Below are 21,956 nucleotides of genomic sequence, written 5' to 3' on the forward strand. Positions count from 1 at the left end.
CCAGGCTCTCGGGCCCGATGCGGATGCGGGTTCCGCCGGATCCCCCAGCCCCGACCGCGGACGCCCCTCCTGACTCCCCGCTCACTCCTGGCTCCCCAGGATTCTCCGCACTCTGGGACCCCTCTGCCGCCCCGCGCGCCCCCGGGTTTTTCCTCACACGAGCGTCCGGGACCCCTCCGCGGACCTCCTCGGCGTATGAGGGACCACTCCTTAGCAGCCTCTGCCTCCGCACACCGCTGCCCTCCGCGCCCTGATCCCTGACTCCTCGGTCCCCGCACCGGGACGCCCCTCACCCAGCATCTCCCCCCAGACACCCCCACGGAACACCCTCTCCCCCCCCATATTCCTCCTCCGGCCTCCTCGCGGTAAACATCCCTCCTCAGGGCCCAAACTCGCTCCCGCAGCCGTGCGAGCCCCCCTCGGCCCCCGGGTCCCACAGTGCACACCCCCTGTGAACCCCACCCGCACGCCCGCAGGCCCCCGCTTAGCTCCCAGCGCCTGCCAGGCTCCCCGCACCTCTTCCCCCAGCCCCGGGCCCCTGGCATCCACCGCCAGAACCCCGCCGAATCTCCCGCACCGCGAGCCCTGCGCCCCAGTCCTCCGCCCGAGACCCCCTCACGCACACGCGCGCGCACACACACACACACACACACACACACACACACACACCGGCGCGCACGCCCCTCCCGCCCTCCACTCACCCCTCCGTCTCACCCCGCACCCCTCTCCCCTCGGGCCCGGCGGGCAGCGCCGGGGGCGGCGGCGGAGGCCGGTCCCCGGGCCGGGACACACCCACCCGCCCGCCCTCCTTCTTTCCCTCGCTCCCTCCCTCCTTCCCGCCCGCCCTCCCGCCCTCGCTCGGCGCTCGCTCCTTCCCCCTCGGCCGCTCCCGCTTCCCGCGGCGCCGGGCCTCCCGCTCCGCCTCCCCGTGCGCGGCTCTCCCGGGCGCGGCTCCGGGGTTCATGGTGACGAGGCGGCGGCCGCTCGAGCCCAGCGGCGGCGGCGGCGGCGGCGGCGGCGGGAGCTGGGGCGCGGGCCCGGGCCGCCTCTCCCTGAGCGCGGGGCCGGGCGGCGGGCGCGCCCAGGCGGCGGCGGCGAGCGCCCCCCCGGCCCGCGGCCCCGCGCGCCCCCCGCGCCGCGCCCCCGCGCGCCTGGCTTGCGGGGGGCCGGGCCGGCGGGCGGACGCCGCGCCGCGCACCCATGGACGGCCCGGCCATCATCACCCAGGTGACCAACCCCAAGGAGGACGAGGGCCGCGCGCGGGGCGCGGGCGAGAAAGGTGAGCAGGGGCGCGGGTGGGCGGGCGCGGGCCGGGGGCGGGCGCACTCCCCGCGCCGCAAGAGTTGGCTGCCGCGCGCCCGCACGGGCCTGGGGGAGGGGTGCGCCCGCGCAGGAGGGTGCGTGGGTGTGGGGGTGAGCCCGCAGGCGAGGCTGTGAGCGGGTGGCGGTGACCCTGACGCGCTGCGAGTTTAGGTTTGCGCTCCACCAACGGAGAAGTTGCGAGCGTGTGTGTGCGTGTGTGTGTGTGTGTGTGTTGCTGGCAGGTTGTGAGTGCTTGTGCCCTTTGGGTTTTGTGTGTGCATGAGACAGAGAGGTTGTTCAGGGTGTGTGCGTCTACCAGAGAGGTGCGGAGGATGCTGTGCACCTGACAGGTTGTGAGTGCGTGTGTGTGCACTTAAACGTGTGTGTGCGGACACGCCAACTGAGAGTGTAGGGGTGTGTGTGTGTGTGTGCACCTCTCGCAGAGGTTGTGAGTGCATGTTCTCCTGCCAGGCCGTGAGGTTCTGTATGTACCTTATGTGCAGGTTTGTATGTAGCCAAGAGGTTGTGGAGTAAGTATGTGTGTGTGTGCATGAGCGTGAGCCTGCAGAGAGGTTGTGTGTGTGTTCCCTACTGACGGGAGTTTGTGTGTGTGCATGGTGTGCCTACACCACCAGCTGGCAGGTTGAATACGCTGTGTCCATGGACTGGAAGGTTGTGTGTGTTTGTGCACTCACGCGAAGGCTGTGGCCTGTCTGTGCCATATGTGTGCACCAGTGAGGCCGTGTGCCTGGGTGTTTTAGTTGGTTGTGCAAGTGCTGGGGAGGCGGGCGGTGTGGGGAGGGGGGAGAGGCATTGCCTAAGCCATTCCCCCTTTTTCGACTTCTGGTCTCAGTGACAACAGCCTGTTGGGAGTGTCTGCTTGGTCTGATGCTCCCTGGGCCCTTTTAGGGCCGACCTCTAACACAGACTCAGGGAGCCCTTAGGGTGCCGGGTGTGTCCCTTCTCTCTGTGCTGCAATGCCTGGTTTGATTTTAGCACATTTGACCCCATCACCCACTTTTGTCTCCTCCTGGTTCTTTTTCTTTGTGTCTCTGCCCCCCTCTGAGACTTGATGTCCCCCTTTCTTATGTGCCCTGCTTATTGTCCCTCTAGTGAGTTGTCCTGAGGTCTTTGAAGGGCCAAGGAATCTGGCTTGGTCTGTTTTGGTGACTAAAGCCTGCCTCCCTCTCTTCCTGCTGTGCGCCCCCCAAACACCTGGACTGATGTCAGGAGCAGCCCACCAGGACACCCTCCCCCCACCCAGCCTAGCCTGGCTACGGCCAACTCTGGGAAAGAGTCAGATTTCTTTCCATGTGTTATGACCCTTGCTGTGCCAGTGGGGTAAGGGGTGCAGCCCATCTGAGGAAGTGGGGTGAAGGTGGGAGGAGACAAGCCCCTGTCTCTTTCCAAGCAGGGACCACTGGGCAGGCCCATCAGAAAAGGCAAGAAACCGCAGATTGGGGATTTGTCAACCCATTTGCACTTTCGTAAACCAGGAACATTATGTGTCTGCAGACGCGTTTTCTTTCATGCGGAATTAGAAATCAAACTCCCCCAGGCATTTTTCTGTGCCTAACAAACTAGCTACAAAACTAAGCGAAGAGGGTGCTTCAGGTCCATCTGCATGTCTCTTTGGGCCCAAGTGGGCAACACTTGTTCTGACCTTTCTGCCATCAGGACTGTCAGTTGGAGCCCTGACCTGTGGGCTCTGGGCCGGGTGTGTCCTCTCATCGAAGGTTTAGTGGGAGGCACGAAGGTGGTTTGGTGCCTCTGCTTCTCACCCACTCTGGATCGAGTGCTTTGCGTGATGCTTTGCCAGAGCGAGAATCCACAGCTGTTGTGAAGAGAGGTGTGGCATAAAGCAGAGAAATAAAGCAGGACCTTAGCCCTCCTGCTGCCCCCAACCTGAGTCTAGGAGTGGGGTCCTCCCCAACACTCTCTCTTCCTCTAGCTGCTAGGCTTTTTAGAGTCAATCTATCCAATCCAAGCCACGCACAAATCGTCAAGGATGGTGCTTATTCTATTCAACCTGTTTACATTACTTTTCATGGCGATCTTTTATTATCTTTAACAGCTTATTTTGTTTGTTTTCTAGTGTCTGGCTGGCTGATTGTTATCTGATTAGGCCAATACTTGCTGCTCGGGGGTGGGGTGGCTAGCCAGTAGATTCTTCTTGCTGAAACATTAAATGTTACTTGACTCAGTTTTTCACTTTCAAAAAATGGAAAAAAAATTGGTCAGTTACGACATGGCAATAAACTTCAGAGCCAAAATTTGGAACAGCTTCTTCATATTCGTACATCACTAAATAGGTTCGGGGATGTTTCTAGCTTAAGCATGTTATCTGTTTAGATGGGCACAATATAGTTTACATAATTTTAATTTTAGGTAAACACTTAACCATTTTGTTTTTATTTGTGGGGCCTGGAATGTTGTGGGGCCTGGAATTTTGTGGGAGGAAAGAGACACACTGTGGGTTTCAAAAAAGTTTACTTTATCATTTATTCTGTAAAACAGGAATAGTAATGAGTGCTTTTGTGTTTGATAGGAGGGTTAAATAAGATGATGTATGTTAAACCTTTCTTTAGGTATGGATGTGACATAGTTGCATGCATCAGTTTGGTTAAGCACTTAAATGACAACATTCAGAGTAAATAAAAGTTTTGGGAAATGGACACTCTTACAGACTTTTGTTGGAGAATACAATCAATACAGACTTTTTAGAGGATAATTTAGCACTGAATTGTTTAGGAACCTATCTGGCTGCAAGTAACAGACAACTGGGCTTATCCTATGGCGTAAACCAATAGGATTTTATTCCCACACAGCTAACAGTCTGGAGGTAAGCTCCTGCTGGCTTTGGTTCAGCAACTCCTTGGTACCAGGCCTGACATCACCATGATTCTCTTGGCTTCTGTTCTTGTTGTAACATAGCTGCCACCCCTCCAAACACCACAGCCACCTTCAGGGCAGAAAGCAGCGGCAGTCATGTCTGTCCCTTTTACCTGGAAAGCAAAAACGTTTGAGGACTGGTCAGCAAACTTTTGCCGATGTTTATTTAGCAAGAACTGGGTCACACGGCCACCCCTAGCTGCAAGCAGAATGAGTTTCCAGCTTTTCCAGCCTTTGTTATGGGAGGCAGGAGATGATTAGAAATAGGTGGGAACAAAGTGTTGGTTCAGCCAATCAGCGATGTTGGCCTGGCCGTATCTTCAAACTTGTAGTTCTACTTCTGGGTGTTTCTCCTGGAGAAGTGCCCTCATATGTGATCAAAGAAACACGTACAGGAATTTTCACTGATGGGTACATTGCTTGCAGTAGCAAAAAATCCATTCTGAGTTCACTGTTTTATAAGACGAGAAATTTAGTTTCAGTTTTTTGCTGTTGAAGCAATTAGACATAAATTGTTGGAAAGGCTATCCTTCCTCTTTTGAATTTCCTTTGTATCTCTGTCAAAAATCAGTTCAGCATATTAGTGTAGATCTCTTTTTTTTTAATTTTAAAATTTTTATTTATTTTTGAGATAGAGACACAGAACGCAAGCAGGGGAGGGGCAGAGAGAGAGGGAGACAGAATCTGAAGCAGGCTCCAGACTCTGAGCTGTTAGCACAAAGCCGGACGTGGAGCTCAAACCCACGAACTGTGAGATCATGACCGGAGCCAAAGTCAGACACTCAACTGACTGAGCCACCCAGTCCCCCCTGTGTAGGGTCTCTTGTTCACTGATCTACCATAGCTATGTAGTAAGTCTTGAAATAGGATGGACTGATTTCTCCAATTTTTTGTTCTTTTTCAAAAATTATTTTAGCTGTTCTAGTTCTGTTGTTTTTCTATATGCATTTTACAATAACCTGGTCTGTATCTACAAAAGATCTTGCTGAGATTTTGATAGGAGTTGAATTTAACTTGTATATAAATTTGGGGAGAACTGACATCTTTACTATGTTGAGTCTTCTAATCCATGAACACGTTGTGTTTCTCTGCTTATTTAGACATTCTTTGATTCTTTCATCAGAGTTGTATAGTTTTCAGCATACAAGTCCTGTTGATGTTTTGTTAGATTAACATTTAAATGTTTCTCTAGCTTGTTTTAAGTGATCATATTGTACTTTTAATTTTGGTCCAAGTGTTCATTGCTATATAGAAGTAGAATCGATTTTTGTATGTTTGTCTCATATCCTATGACCTTGCTGAGCTCACTTATTAGTTGTAAGAGGCTTTGTAGATTTCTTACAGTTTTTTACACAAACATATCAAATAAGAACATTTATATTTCTTCATTTCTGATTTGTATGCTTTTTATTTCTTTTTCTTGCTTTATCACACTCACTAGAACTTCCAAAGTATGTTGAATAATAGTGGGGAGATTGGACAACCTTCCCAGTGGGAAACCATTCAGTCCTTTACCATTATATGTAATGTCAGCTGTAGGGTTTTTTTTTTTTTTTTTTGATGTCTTTATCAGGTTGAGGAAGTTTCCCTGCATTCCTATTTTTCTGAAAGCTTTTAGCAAGAATGGATGTTATTATTTTTGGGTAGTACCTGGGTAGCTCAGTCTGTTAAATGTCTGACACTTGATTTCGTTTGGATCAGGTCATGATCTCCTGGTTCATTCGTGAATTTGAGCCCTACATTGGGCTCCTCCGTGACAGTGCAGAGCCCTCCCATGCACTCTTTCAAAATAAATAAACTTTAAAAAAAATTTTTTTAAAGGATGTTATTTTGTTGTGTAATTTTTTTGCATCAACTGATATCGTCCTGTGAGTTTTGTCTTTAGTCTGCTAATGTGGTAGATTACACTGATGGATATTGTGAAGAGTTTTTACATCTGTATTCATGAGTGATATTTGTCTATAGTTCCTTTTTTTGCATTGTCTTTATCTGTTTTGGTGTCAACTTCACAAAATAAATTGGGAAGTGTCCTCTCTTCTTTTTTCTGGAAGAGATTATGCAGAATAGGTGTTAAGTCTCCAGTGAAATCATCTGGGTCTGGAGATTTCTTTGGGGGAGAGTTTTTAATTATAAATTTAATTTCCTTAACAGTTATAGAGCTACTCAAATAGTCTCTTTCACGTTGGCTAAGTTATAGGTGCTTTTTTTTTTCAAAATTTGACTATTTCATATAAGTTGTCAAACTTATGTGTAGAGTTGTTCATAATATTATTCTCATATTATCTGTTTGGCTCCTGTAGGGTTTGAAGTGATATACTCTTTCATTCCTGATATTGGTAATTTTTGTCATTCTTGCTATAGATTTCTCTGTTCTCTTGATCTTTACAAAGAATCGGGTCTTTGATTCATTAATTTTCTCTATGCTTTTATGTCTTCAACTTCAATGATTTCTGTTCTTTTATTATTTCCTTCCTTTTGCTCGATATGAGTTTATTTTGCTCTTTTTTTCTTGGTTCTCGAAAGGGAGCTTAGATTGATTTGAGACTTTTCTTCTTTTCTAATGTATGCATTTAGTGCTACAAATTTTTCTCTTAACACTACTTCTGCAATGTCCCACAAATTCTGATGCTACATTTTCATTTTCACTCAGTTCAATGTATTTTTTAAAAATAGACTTTATTTTTTTAGAGCAGTTTCAGGTTCATGGCAAAATTGAACAGAAATTAGAGTTCCCATGTGACGCTGACCCCACACATGCACAACCTCCCCTGCATTGACACATTATTATCACCTGAAGCCCACAGTTCACATTATGGCACACTCTTGGTGTTTTACATTCTGTGGGTTTTGACAAATGTGTAGGGACATGTATCTACCATTGTAATGTCATACAGAATCGTTTCCCTGCCCTTAAAATCCTCCCTGTTCTATTTATTCATTCCTCCCTTCCTGCAGCCCCTGGCAACCACTGATCTTTTTACTGTCTCCCTAGTTTTGCCTTTTCCAGAATATTACATAGTTGGAAATCATGCAGTATGTAGCCTTTTCAGATTGGCTTCTTTCACTCAGTAATGTGCATTTAAACTTCCTCTGTTTCTTCCTGGCTCATTTTTTTCTAGTACTGAATAGTATTCCATTGTATGCACACACTGTAGTGTGTCCATTCACCTACTAAAGAACCTCTCAGTAGCTTCCACGTTTCAGCAGTTGTGAATAAAGCTGCTATAAACATCTGGGTACAGGTTTTCCTGTAGACACAAGTGTTCAACTCATTTGGGTAAATAGCAAGGAGCACCATTGCCGTCTAGTGTGGTAGGAATATTTTTAGTTACGTAAGAAACTGCCAAACTGCCTTCCAAAGCGGCTGTATCATCTTTAGTTTTCAGAAGTTTCGTTATGATATGTCTTGGTGTGGATTTCTTTGGGTTTATCCTGTTTGGAATTTGCTCAGCTTCTTGAATTTGTAGAGTGTGTCTCTTGCCAAATTTGGGACGTTTTCAGCTATTATTTCCTGAAATGCTTTTTCAACACTGCCATGTCTCTTCTCCTTCTGGGACTCTAATGACACAAATATTAAATCCTTTGTTATAGTCCATGGGCTTATCAATGCTAACTATTCTTTTTTCTTTTCTCTCTGTTGGTTCAGATTGGATAATTTCTGTTGTCCTGTCTTAAGTTTTTTTATTTGTTCCTAGTTCCCTCCATGCTGCTGTGTATCTCCCGTCCACTGAGCTTTTTATTTCAATTTTTGTATTTTTTAGTTCTAAATCTTCCATTTAGTTTTTCTTTCTATCTTGTATTTCTCTCCTGAGACTTTCTATTTCTTTGCTGAGGCTTTTTATTTTCCTCATTTGTTTTAAAGTGCTCCTAATTGTTTTTATCATAGCTGCTTTATTTTTTTCTTTTTTAAAGTTTATTTTGAGAGAGGGAGAGGGAGAGAGAGAGAGAACTCAAGCAGGGGAGGAGCAGAGAGAGAGAAAGAGGGAAAGAGAATCCCAAGCAGGCTCTTGATTTCCAGCCCAAATCAAGTCAGATGCTTAAGCAACTGTGCCACCCAGGTACCCCTCATAGCTGCTTTAAAATCTTTGTCAGAGAAGTATGACATCTCTGTCATCTTGGTGTTGGCATCTATTGATTGTCATTTTTCATTCAATTTGAGAATTTCTGGTTCTTGATGTAAGTGAATTACAATTGAAATCTTGACATTTTCATACTATGTTATGAGTCTCTGGATCTTATTTAAACCCTCTGCTTTATTTGGTTTTCTCTGAAACTGCTCCAGCAGAGAACGGAGGGGAGGGCACTGTCTCGTTATGCCAGATAGATGTAGAAGTCCAGGATCTCTACTTGGCCTCTTTTGACACGCTGCTGTGCAGGGAGGGAGTTTTCAGCTCCCACATGGTCTCTACTGAACTGCATTGGGAGTGGTCTCATGCCACGGGGTGCTGGGAACCCCCTGCCTCCTCCTGTGCCTCCTCTGGCACCGCTCCCGTGGGAGGAGGGCTTCCTTCCTTCTAGGTAGGGATGGAAGTCCAGGCTGGCCACATGGTCTCCACTGACACCTCTGGGAGACAGGGGAACTCTTTACCAGTTGTCAGGTTTGGAAGTTCCTGCTCCCTACTTGGCCTTCTCTGACACTCCCCTGGCCTCCTAACACCCTGATGAGGGTGGAATTCTAGGTGCTCAGCCAGTTTTGCTGGCACGGGTGAGGAGGTGTGTGTGTGTGTGTGTGTGTGTGTGTGGTGATTGGCTGCTGTAGAGCAGTTATTGTCTGAAAGTTTTGTGTGTTGCCAGACTATCCCTTTCCTGGTCCCTTAGTTATAAAGAGTAGTCTTTGGAGGGAACTCCCGTCTGCAACTGTTGGTGTTCGCCTTACCACCTTCTTCAGCTAAGTCTGGGCCGTTAGAAAAAGAAACCCCAGAGATCACTGCAATGTCATTTTAAGTTTCAGAGCCCCTAGCTGGTCTGTCTTCTTCCACCTTTCAGAATCTTCTTATGTTTACTTTATAAACACTGCCCAGGGTTTTTACTTATACTTAATGGAAAGAACCAGAAGTATGTCTACTCCATGTTCCTGAAAGCAGAAGTCCCCTGATTGACTTTTAGACCGATCCAAATTAAGTGTTTTAAGGAAGACTGGAGTTGGAAAGTTGTCATTTTCAAGGTTTATTTCAACATTGTGCTTATGATCAATGTAAAAGTCAAAGTGACTTAGTGCTTTGAGAATCTTGATTGCCCCCTAAAAAGAGAATGATAATTAATTCAGTGGGAAATCAAGGCTAGATCAGTAGGGCTTCGGTGACAATTGTTGTTTAAACAACCTTAAAAAAATGCTTCCATAAGCTTTGGTCTTAACACCAGAATTTTTTATCAGAGTTCATAGTATCCTGATTTAAATATATTTTTGATCTAATATTCCATTTGGTTGGCAAGCATGTTTAAACTTCTGTCTTTCATTTTATTTCTCAAGCAAGAAAGCATCAATTTAAGTCAGTAGAAATGTCTTCATAGGATAAACACAAAGGAGCTCATCTCTGGATTTAGCACTCATGACCACCACACATGGCTTGCTGGCCAGTGACTGGAAAAGTCTGCTTCCAGCCTGACTGCTCTGGAAGGAGGTTTTAGAGCTTCAGGAACTTGTCCCAGACCGTACTTGACTGGCACGTCCAGGTTGGAGAGGAACCCCATTTGGAACGGACTGGGTTTTCAGGAGGGACCACAGAGCTTCGAGTTTAATTCCGACATAGGTGTATGTTCATATGTGTTTACTTACCTACTTATCTGTCTTCCAGTTTTATTAAGATATGATTGACATACAACACTATTTAAACTTAAGTTGTACAGCGTGATGATTTGACGTACATACATGTTGTGAAATGATTACTACAGTAAGTTTAGGGTGCATCCTTCACCTTGTATAGTTACAAAACAGAAAAACCACCTTTTTTGTTCTTATGATAGGAACTTTTGGGATTTACTCTCGTAGCAACTTTGAAATATACCCTATAGCAGCGTTGACTGTAGTCGTCATGTTGTATGTTACATCTCTGATGCTTGTTTATCTTACAGCTGGAAGTTTACAAGTTTGTACTTTAGGGTCACTTCACCCAGTCCCCCTCCCCCACTCCCTGCCTCTGGCAACCACAAATCTGATCGCTTTTTCTATGAATTTGGTTTTTTTAGATTCCACGTATAAGTGAGATCACACAGTATTTATTATTTTTGTCTGTCTGACTTATTTCACTTGGTATAATGCCCTCAAGATCCATCCCTGTTGTTACAAAGGGCAGGATTTCCTTCTTTCTTATGGCCGCGTAACATTCCATTGTATAGGCATACAGCTGGTCTTTATCCATTCCTCTATTGATGGACATTTAGATTGTTTCTAAGTGAATAATGCTGCAGTGAACATGGGGGTAGGGAGGGCAGGTGTCTCTTTGAGATAGTGATTTTGTTTCCTTTGGATATATACCCAGAAGTGAGGTAAAGGCCTTGGTCTCTTTTACTGATGTGGAGGGTAGGGGAAGTAGGATACATGATGCAAGTAGATTCACTGGGTCTTTTCAGCCAGGAACCGGCAGAAGTCAGGACATACTCTGGCGACCAATGATTCTAGATTTAAATGTACGTATATAGTTTTAATGTATGTTTTTTTCACTTGCTTTGTCAGTAACATATGATGCCAAGGTCAGGGAATGTAAGGAGTCTCTTGGGTAATATTAAAGGCATAATATATACCTTCAAATTTATTTTCTAGATCTTGATTTATCAGACATTTAGAGTTTAGTATTTTTAATGACTTATCTTTCTGTTTAAAGTCTACTTTCTTTGAATAGTTTTCTTTCCTTTAATCTTTTAACATATATCCTCCTATCTTCACAAAGTGAGGATGCATATTCAGTGCTATATTTAAAATAAAATTAAGCAAATATTTGCTTTTATGGCTCTGCATAATGGAGCACTGGGTCAGGATGTGGACATTTTTGTATTGGGGATCAGGACTGAAAACACTGGTGGCATAGTTCTCTGAAAGCAGGGAATAATAAACACTGGTCTTTATGGATGCTAAGGATTATGTAATCACCTAAGTAATAGCTCATTTTGATTCTGAGTAGCTGCTTCAATTTAAAAACTGAAAGGTTTCTTTGTAATTATGATTTGTATTAAGGCTATTTGCCAGAATGTTTTAAAATCTTGGTACTTAAAAGCGCTTTAAAAACTGAAGAGAAGTGGCTTAGCACCTGATGCCCAATAGTGTTCGTACTTTTCATAGTTAGTATTTAACCCAGGCTTTAAATGTTTTTAGGGTATCTTGAAGAACAAACTGTACCACCTTGTCAACATGGCTTGAATGAAACATAGCCTTTCAGTACCAGAAGTCAGTATTCCAATAAGAATTTACACTGTACTTTACATTGTACCTAATACCTTCTTCTGCATTCTGATCAAGATTAAGCTTTCATGCTTAGCATGTCATTAAATTTGTTCTAAGTATTTGGCTCACTTATGTTCATGTCAGAAATCATTGACCTTAATTCCATAGACTTCAGTCAGAGCCATATTTTCTTTCCCCTTTTTGAAGAAACAGCTCAACACGTTCATTTGGGTTTTGGTTAGAACAGATACATTTCATAGCAGTCATCAAACAGTGTGCAGTTTGAGTAGCTTATTAATAACTCTGTCAGATATTTATTTATTTATTTATTTTTAACTCTGTCAGATATTTAAACAGTTATTGGTGAGCATTAATGTTTCTACTCCATAGCACACCCCGTATCATTGCCGAAGGCCTGACTTCTCCTTTTGAATTTTTTTGAGTTTGATTTTATATCGAGATAAATTTGCAGACAATAAGAATCACTCTTTTTGGCCTAAGCCAAGGTTCCCAATTTCTGTGTTGACAAACTCAGGCAGCTATATAACCAGCCCCACAGTCAAGATGGAGGATATTAACATTGGTGTCAAAATACTCCCTGTGCCCCATTGCAGCTGTTCTCCCTCTACACCCAGCCTCCGACAATAATCTGTTCTCTTCTCTATTGTTTTTTGCCTTTTCTGGAATGTCATATACTAAATGGAATCCTGAAATATGTAGCTTTTTGAGTTTGGCTTCTTTCACTTAACCTGATGCTTTTGAAACTCATCCAGATGGCTGCATGTGTTAGTGGTTCGCTCACATTTATTGCTGGGTAGCGTTCAGTTGTATGGAAACGTCGCAATTTAAAAGTATATGTTTCGCGGGGCGCCTGGGTGGCGCAGTCGGTTAAGCGTCCGACTTCAGCCAGGTCACGATCTCGCGGTCCGTGAGTTCGAGCCCCGCGTCAGGCTCTGGGCTGATGGCTCAGAGCCTGGAGCCTGTTTCCGATTCTGTGTCTCCCTCTCTCTCTGCCCCTCCCCCGTTCATGCTCTGTCTCTCGCTGTCCCAAAAATAAACGTTAAAAAAAAAAAAAAGTATATGTTTCGCTTAAAAAAAAAACCTGCCAAACTACTTTCCAACGTGGCGGTACTATCTTGCATTTCCATCAGCAGTGTGTGACAGTTCCAAGTGCTCTGCATCCCTGTCGGTCCTTAGTACCATCAGTTTTCTATTTTAGCCGTTGTAGCAGGTATCTATCTATTGTCATGGTTTTAATTTGTATTTCCCTAACAACTGTCAGTGCTGAGATTCCTTTTATGTGCTGGCTTGCCATTTAGATGAAGTCTGTGGTTAGTTGTCTGTTCAAATTCTTGCCCATTTTTTAAAAATCGGACTGTTTGATTTCTTCTTATTGAATGAGAAGGTTCTTTGTATATTCCGGATACACTTTTCTTGTTGGATATGTTTTGCAAGTATTTCTTCTCAGTCTTTGGCTTGTCCTTTCATTCTCTTAGCAACTTCTTTTATTTTCCAACTTTTTAAATTGTAGCGAAATACAGACAACATAAATTTTACCATCTTAACCATTTTGAAGTGTACAATTCAGTGGCATTAAGTACGTTCACACTGTTATGTAACTATCACCACCATCCATTTCCAGAACTCTTTTCATCTTGTAAAACTGAAACTTTGTCCCCTTTAAGCAATAACTCTCCTTTCCCCCTCTCCCTAGCCCCTGCAGTTACCATTCTACTTTCTGTTTCTGATTTTGACTATCCTAGCTACCTCACAGAAGTGGAATCCAGAGGTATTTGTCTTTTAATGACTGGTTTATTTCACTTACTTTAATGTCCTCAAGGTTGATCCATGTCGTAGCATCTGTTAGAACTTCCTTCCTTTTTAAGGCTGAATAATATTCCATCATATATACAGTTGACCCTTGAATAACTCCGAGGTTAGGGGCACTGATCCCCTGACGCTTTTGGAAACCCATGTGTAACTTTTGCCTTCACAACAGCTGAAACTGCTAATAGCCTGCTGTTGGCAGCAAGGCTTACTGATAACACGAACCTTTAGTTAACACATATTTTGTATGTTATATATTATGTACTCTATTCTTACAAAAAAAGGCTAGAAAAAGAAAATTTTTTTAATCTTAGCAGTTCTCTTTAAAAAAAATTTTTTTTTAAATTTTTTTTTTCAACGTTTATTTATTTTTGGGACAGAGAGAGCCAGAGCATGAACGGGCGAGGGGCAGAGAGAGAGGGAGACACAGAATCGGAAACAGGCTCCAGGCTCTGAGCCATCAGCCCAGAGCCCGACGCGGGGCTCGCACTCACGGACCGCGAGATCGTGACCTGGCTGAAGTCGGACGCTCAACCGACTGCGCCACCCAGGCGCCCCAAAAAAAATTTTTTTTAATGTTTATTTATTTTTGAGAGAGAGAGAGACAGTATGAGCAGGCAAAGAGAGAGGGAGACACAGAATCCGAAGCAGGCTCCAGGCTCTGAGCTCTCAGCACAGAGCCCGACATGGGGCTCAGACTCGCAAACTGTGAGATCATGACCCGAGCCGAAGTCGGATGCTCAACCTGCTGAGCCACCCAGGCGCCCCAAAAAGAAAATATTTTTGAGGAAATCATAAGAGAAAGTACACATACAGTACTATACTGTAAAAAATCCACATATAAGTGGGCCCATACAGTTCAAACCTATGTTTTTCAGGGGTCGGCTGTATTGTATATATATTATATATATAGTGTATACATATCATACATACTGTATACACGTATGTATATGCAGTATATAAAATATCCCACGTTTTGCTCATTTATTCATTTGTCAGTGGACACTAGGTTGCTTTCGTGTTTTAGCCATTGCGAATGGGTATATACCCAGGAGTGGAACTGCTGCGCCACATGATGATTCTCTTTTTTTAAATATTTATTTATTTATTTTTGAAAGAGACAGGGAAAGGGTATAAGCAGGGGAGGGCCAGAGAGAGAGAGAGAGAGAGGAGGAGAGAGAATCCCAAGCAGGCCCCGCACCATCAGCGCAGAGCTCGATGCGGGGCTCGATCTAATGAACCGTGAGATCATGACCTGAGCCCAGATCAAGAGTTGGATGCTTAATCGGCTGAGCCACCCAGAGGCCCCTCATATAGTAATTGTATATTTAATTTTTTGAGGACCAACCATACTGTATTCCATAGCAGCTACACCATTTTACATTCCCATCAGGTATATAAGGATTCCAAATTGGGGTGCCTGGGTGGCTCAGCTGGTTAAGGTCCGACTTTGACTTGGGTCATGATCTCATGGTTCGTGGGTTTGAGCCCTGCATTGGGGTCTGTGCTGACAGCTCAGAGCCTGGAGCTTGCTCAGATTCTGTGCCTCTGATTCTCAGATTCTGTGCCTCTCTCTCCCTCTACCCCTCCCCTGCTCGTGTTCTGTCTCTCTCTCTCAAAAATAAATAAACATTGAAAAAGATTTTTTTAATTAAAAAAAAAGAGGATTCCAAGTTTTCCACATCCTTGCCAATACTTGTTATTCTCTGTCTTTTTGATAGCAGCTACCCTAATGGGTATGAGATGTTGATGTCTTCTGAAGAGCAGAAATTGAAGTTTGTTTGTTTGCATATGGATGTGGCAATTGTTTCCGCCTCATTTATTGAACAGAGCATTCTTTCTCGATTGTATTGCTGAACCTTTAGTAAAAACCAATTGACTGTATATATGTGGGTCTATTTCTGGATGCTGTACTCCTTAAATTTTGATCGCTTCCTTAATGTGAAGTGGTGTTAAGCTTAATATAGTACCAGTCCTCCCTCAGAAGTAAATTTTTGGTCATGATTTAAGCGGAAGAGAAGACCAAGACATTTTACAATCTGGCAGGAAAGATTTACTCTGCATTTTGCAGTGAGGAGGTGGGGGGCTCTAAAAGACAAAACCTATGACTTCCTCCACTCTTTTTTTAGGAACTTACCCAAACAGATTTTGTACGGTATATCTTTTTTGCAGATTTAAAATCGGCGCTGAGAATTTCTTTTCATCTTGAGCATCCTTATGGAGAGACCTAATACAAAAGTACGAGATGAGATAAACAAGCATTTGAGTTTAAAAGACAGCCTCCCATCGTTATACAATAGTATAAAAATAGTGACTATCTTGATGGAGTCTAAGAGAACAAAGGAATAGAAAAGCACCAGGAGAGAGAAATGTGCTGAAACCCCAGCTCTGCAGAGAGGGCCTGGGCTCTGGAGGGTGTGAGGGATACCTTTCAGGCTGTCCCCATGTGTCGGCAGGGCGGGGGAAGGAAGTGCTGACACTGTTTGAAACAAAAGGGCAAAGCCAGCTCATTAGCTGGGTAGCTTCATTTCTGTTGCCCCCAGGTAAGTAAACAGGTGAAACTTTCCTGAGAAAGAAATCCTCATCCAGGAAGTGTGACCCAGTTTGGATAGAGATCACAGTTGTGCTGGCCGCTAATGTTAAGATGTCACTTAGAAAATAGTATAGCGATGATCAGAGCCTCAGAGATGGGAAAGCCTGGGCAAATGGCTAATCTCCTTTTCTATCTTCCTACCCCCTATCTGGGCTCTCATTCCAGTTCTTCCTCTGTGAGGCTGCTGGAGGTGAATTTCTGAAGCACAGCTCTGATCATGCTGCTGCCTGCTTAAAGCTATTTCTCAGTGATTCCCCATTGGCCCCAAGAGAAGAACATGATGTTGTATAACCCGTAAGCCCTTCATGGACTGACCCTAGACCACCTTTACAGTCTCCTTTCCAGGGACTTCTCTTCTACACCGTCATGAACTAACATGCTTTTCTTTTTCGCTCCATTGTGTATGTCCTGGTTCACCTTACTGAGATGCCTTTTTCCTTATGTGCCTGATGGATTCTTAGTCGTCCTCTAAGATCCAGCTCACGTGTTACTTTCTCTTGACACCTTCTTGTACTGCCTGAGCAGGATGCAGTAAATAGAGTGTAATATTTAAAGGCATAGGCTTGGGGCGCCTGGGTGGCTCAGTGGGTTGGGCGTCTGACTTCGGCTCAGGTCATGATCTCGCAGTCCGTGAGTTGGAGCCCCGCGTCGGGCTCTGTGCTGACAGCTCAGAGCCTGGAGCCTGTTTCGGATTCTGTGTCTCCCTCTCTCTCTGACCTTCCCCCGTTCATGCTCTCTCTCTCTCTGTCTCAAAAATAAACGTTAAAAAAATTTTTTTTAAAGGCATAGGCTTGTGTTTGAATTCTAGCTCCATCACTTATGAGTTGTGTGAACTTTGACAACTTAATTAACCTCTCTGAGCCTTGATTCCATAGTAGTTAACACTTCCTAGGATTATTGTGAGGATTAAACAGTATAATATATGTATATACCCATATATGTATTGCATATCAAAGTACATAAATATGTAATAAACATTTCTTCTTCTTATTTATATTATTTCTAATTCATTTATTCAGAAGCACTTATTTAGCACCTTCTGTGGTATTCACCCATACCTGGTACTTGGAACGCACAGATGGGTGAGACCTGCCCATATATTTGAGGTGCTCAAACATAATGTTCTAAAAAGAGGCTATGCAAAGTGCCATGGAAGCTACTATTTATTTTATGCCTACTGTATGCCAAGTACTTTGCATGCGTATCTTACTTCATCCTCGAACAACCTTTAGATGGAGGTATAATAATCCCTATTTTATTTTATTTTAAAAAGATGTTTATGTATTTATTTTGAGAGAGGTAGAGAGTGAGGCGGGGGGGAGGGGCAGAGAGAAAGGGAGAGAAAGAATCCCAAGCAGTCTTCAAGCTCAGCACACGGAGCTCAATCTCGCAACCATGAGATCCTGACCTGAGTCTGAATCAAAAGTCAGACACTTGACTGACTGAGCCACCCCCCCCAGGTGCCCCCATAATCCCTATTTTATGTCCGTGGAAACAGAGTCTCAGAGAGGTTAAGTAACTTGCCTGTATGATGTAGGTATAGACCTACCAAATAGTAGAGCCAGGAGTTAAATGTAGTCCGTCTGACTCCGTTAAAAGGAAATGTAGGAAATCTTTGGAGAATATGGTAAGCTCAAAAGATTTACATCTTGAAAGACAGCAACCATATTTTTCCAAAAGATGCTTCTTTTTGCTTCTGCCAGAGGCGGCATATTTAACAGGATAAATTCTAGGGCTCACCCAAGTTGACAGGCCACATTTTGTTACAATTCGTGCTCTGTCATTTATATAACAAATTCTGTGTCCTTGAGTCTTACTGTTAACTCTTCACCCGCTTCATATTCACTTGTATACTGTGAACAGTTAGAAGTGAGAGAAGGTAAGGGCCCAGAGTCCAACAGCTTTCATCTCTAAAATTCTGAAAGTGATATCACTTACACTCTTTCTAGGTGTGTGATTAAATAAAAGTGGAGTTTTGAGGTGCTTTTGGAAGGAAAGAGTGCTAAGAAGTCTCTTAAAGATGCCTCAATCCCATGGTATTGGTCAGAATTCTTAGCAGCAAACCACAGAAACCATGTGAACTGTTTGAGACAGAAAGGAGTTTGTCAAAAGGTTTTAGTGACTTGTAGGCCCTCTGATTTGGCCAAAGAATTAGATTTGGCTGTTTCACAGCTAGGGAAGAATGCTTAATTACACCGTAGAGTTATTCTAGTAAAATAATATACTGCTGCCCTCACCTGCTGATGATTCAGCTTAGCAGCATCACCAGAACAGTACTTGTTCTCCCTTAAACTTGGTGTTCATTTTCTAGAAACTGTAAGAAACAAAACGAAGCTAATTGTTTTTTGCTTTTTAAAGTAAGCTCTATGGCCACCATGAGGCTTGGACTCACAACGCCAAGATCAAGAGTTGCATGCTTTACTGACTTAGCCAGCCAGGTGTTCCGGAAGCAAATTCTTACAGGCCTGCTTGATTCTTTTTAGGTGGATGCTTTTGAGGAGCTGGGCTGAGATCTAGTTAGAAGAGATCTTATAGGAACAAAATCTTAGATAAATAAATGGAAGCATGCTCAAACAATGAAATCATATAAGGCAATTAAAGGGAATAAACTAGAGCCACACCTATTAACATGGCTAAACTTTAAAATGTAACATTGAATGAAAAAGCAAACCCCCTAATGACAGCTACAGTGTGATGCCATAAATAAATGTGAAAAACAGGCAAAAACAGTTTTTGTATAGTGTGTGGATTTATGCATATATAATAAAACTACAGAAACATCCATAGGAATGATGAATGACAAACTCATAACAGTGGTTATTTCCTTTTTTTAATGTTTATTTTTGAGGGGGGGAGGGGCAGAGAAAGAGGGGGACAGAGCATCTGAAGCAGTTTCCAGGCTCTGAGCTGACAGCAGAGAGTCTGATGTGGGGCCGGAACTCACGAACTGTGAGATCATGACCTGAGCTGAAGTCTGACGCTTACGACAGCCACCCAGGTGCCTCAGTAGTGGTTATTTCCCAACAGGGAGAAAAGGGAGTGGAATCAGGGATGGCTGTATAATTAATTCCGGGTGCATATTGAACATTTTTTGTTTTTGTTTGTTTGTTTTTATGAATTATTTTCTTGAGACAAGATTTTAAGCAAGATTTTAAGATGTGCTAGAGCTGGGTAGTTGGGTAGCCTAATATATAGTTGTCTGTTATCTTTATTCCTTGCACTTCTGTTTAAATATTTCATAATTAATAATGTTAATCCTGGACTTTGAGTATTAACATAAATTTTGAAAAGTACTGCCTCCTTTACATAGAGATAAATTCAAAGGAAGTGGTAAAAAGGCAGTTACTGAACTTAGTTGGTTCTTTTCCCAATACGAGAGTGTTCAGGAAGATACCCAAAAAACTTGGTCACTGAGCTTTCCAGAAGGGGTTCAAGTGATCTCATTGCTAACTCAGGCTGTGCCAGATACGCAGATTGGAGCCAGGTCATACCCCAGTCCTATTATGTTTCTCTCAGGTGACCTTTCAAAGGGTGTCGTGAGTACTTGGTCTGGAGTCAGGTTGGCTTTGTGTGGAGTGCTGGCCACAGAAGTCTATGTTGGTTTAAACCGTCCTATTTACAAACGTGTAGTCAAATAGTCTTGGTATCATCAAAGGGAGGATTTGCTTGATTTGCCAATTCTACCCCATTATCGTGGGAATTTATTTTAGGAATAAAGGAACTGAAATGTTTAGTCAAGTCCTTTATATTAAGCGAAGGAAAATCATATTGGAAGGAGAACAAAGAGATGTGTGAAATGCAAAATCAAAAGGAGTCATCTTAAAAGAAATCAACTGAAAAAGCGTTTGAAGACCTGTGGCATCCCTCGCACAGAGGCCCTCACTAAGGCTTTGAACTGATGCATCAGCATTTGGACTGGAGCTCTTGTGCCCTAGTCGTCCGGGCTGCCTCCAGCACTGGTTTTTCAGTGCAAGGGTTTTTCACCTGGAGTCCACTCCCAAGTGGTCCATGAGTAGAGTTCAGGGAGTCCCATCAACTTGGTTAGGGGAAGATATTACTTGTTAATTTTCAATGACCCCTAACTAAAATTTAGCATTCTTCTGTTATGAAGATAACTGGCGATAAACCACTGTAGTGTTAATAGTGCCTGTAACTTTATCATCATGTCCGAGAGAGATTGACCTGTGGTTTTCTTTTCTTTAAATGTCCTTGTGAGGTTTTGGTATCAAGGTCATGCTGGCCTTAAAAAGCAGATTGGAGAATTTTATTCTCTGGGAGAATTTGTGTAAGGTTAGTTTTATTTCTTCTTTAAATATTTAGTAGAATACCTTGGTGAAGCCCTTTGAGGCCTGGAGTTCCTTTGTGGAAAGGTTTTTTAATGTAGATTTAATTTACTTAAAAGGTACAGGGCTCTTCATATATCCTATTTATTCTCATATAAGTTGGAGCAAGTTTCTTTTTCCTAGGGATATGTCCATTTATCTACATTTTCAAAATAATAAAAGTTGTGAAAGTTGTTCAAACTGCCCTCTTTTTGTTGATGTTGTTGTTGTTGTCGTTTTTAGAGAGAGAAAACAAGAGAAAGAGCAGAGGAGGGGCAGAAGGAGAGGGAGAGAGAGAACCTTAAGCAGGGTCCCTGCCCAGCACAGAACCCAGTGTGGGCTGTGAGATCATGACCTGAGCTGAAATTAAGAGCAAGATGCTTAACCAGCTGAACTACCCAGGTGCCCCCAAACGGTTCTCTTTTTAATGTCTGTAGAATCTGTAATGCTGTACTCTTTTTCATTCTTGATATTAGGTAAAACTTTTAAAAATGAACAAAACCCAGAGTTCAGAAGGGTTTAGGGAAATGACAGCTATTGATGGGAATTGAAATTAGTACCATCTTTCTGGAAGACTGTTTTGCAGTGTATATCAAACGAAATGTGAGTATATTTTATCCAACAAACCATTTATTTATTTGTTTGTTTACTGTTTGTTTATTTTTGAGAGAGAGAGAGTGTGCACATATGAGTATGAGTGGGGGAGAGGCAGAGAGAGAAAGAGAGAGAATCCCGCACAGGCTCCACACTGTCAGCTCAGAGCCCAACACAGGGCTCAATCCTATGAACCATGAGATCATGACTCTAGCCAAAATCAAGAGTCCATCGCTTAACTGAGCTACCCAGGTGCCCCTATGTAACAACCCTTTTAAAAAGGAATTTGCCGGGTTGCCTGGGTGGCTCAGTCGGTTAAGGTGTCCAATTTTCGCTCAGGTCATGATCTCATGGTTCATGAGTTCGAGCCCCATGTTGGCCTCTGTGTTGACAGCTTGGAGCCTGGAGCCTGCTTCAGATTCTGTGTCTCCCTCTCTGTCTGCCCCTCCCCCACTCATGTTCTGTCTCTCTCTCAAAAATAAATAAACGTTAAAAAAATTTTTAATAGGGACGCATGGGTGGCTCAGTCGGTTAAGCGTCCGACTTCGGCTCAGGTCATGATCTTGCAGTTTGTGAGTTCGAGCCCTGCGTCAGGCTCTGTGCTGATGGCTCAGAGCCCGGAGCCTGCTTTGGATTCTATCTCCCCCTCTCTCTGCCCCTCCCCTGCTCACGCTCTGTGTCTCAATAATAAATAAGCATTAAAAAAAATTTTTTAAATAGATTAATTAAAAGGAATTTGCCATAAATAATTTGGCAAATGCAAAAATATTCACCACAGTGTTATCCATAACAGCAAAAAACAAACAAGCAAACAAAAAACACCTGGAAACCAATCAATAGGGGACAGGGAAGTAATTATGTTAATTACATTCACTAGAATCATTTTTGCCAGTTACAGAAGTTAGGATATTGACATGGAAAAGTACCGGAGAGATACTGTTGGTTACAAAAAGCAAATCACCGAAGAGCATGGAGAGTGTAGCCTCTTCTGTGTTAAATACATACTTCTCTATGTGAATGTATCCAAAGAAAATAATTTGGAAGTATA

At 43.6% G+C, this 21,956-nt stretch overlaps 1 protein-coding gene across 6 annotated transcripts in view; it reads left to right on the forward strand.

The window, feature by feature from the left end:
* The first annotated feature begins 1,186 nt into the window (after positions 1 to 1,186).
* Positions 1,187 to 21,956, forward strand: part of CTDSPL (CTD small phosphatase like) — a 120,411-nt gene continuing 99,641 nt past the window's right edge. For all 6 annotated transcript variants that reach the window (XR_006965736.1, XM_047099908.1, XM_047099905.1 and 3 more), the window contains exon 1: positions 1,187 to 1,279. Coding sequence is in view for 5 of the 6 variants with exons in the window: in XM_047099908.1 (XP_046955864.1) it covers positions 1,201 to 1,279 (79 nt within the window). In the remaining variant the exon portion in view is untranslated. The remainder of the gene's footprint in view (positions 1,280 to 21,956) is intronic.

Source organism: Lynx rufus, unplaced genomic scaffold, assembly GCF_022079265.1.
Source record: "Lynx rufus isolate CCGP_SWC_20201006 ecotype Redwood Valley unplaced genomic scaffold, mLynRuf1.p SCAF_5, whole genome shotgun sequence".
In the NCBI taxonomy this organism is placed as follows: Eukaryota; Metazoa; Chordata; class Mammalia; order Carnivora; family Felidae; genus Lynx; species Lynx rufus.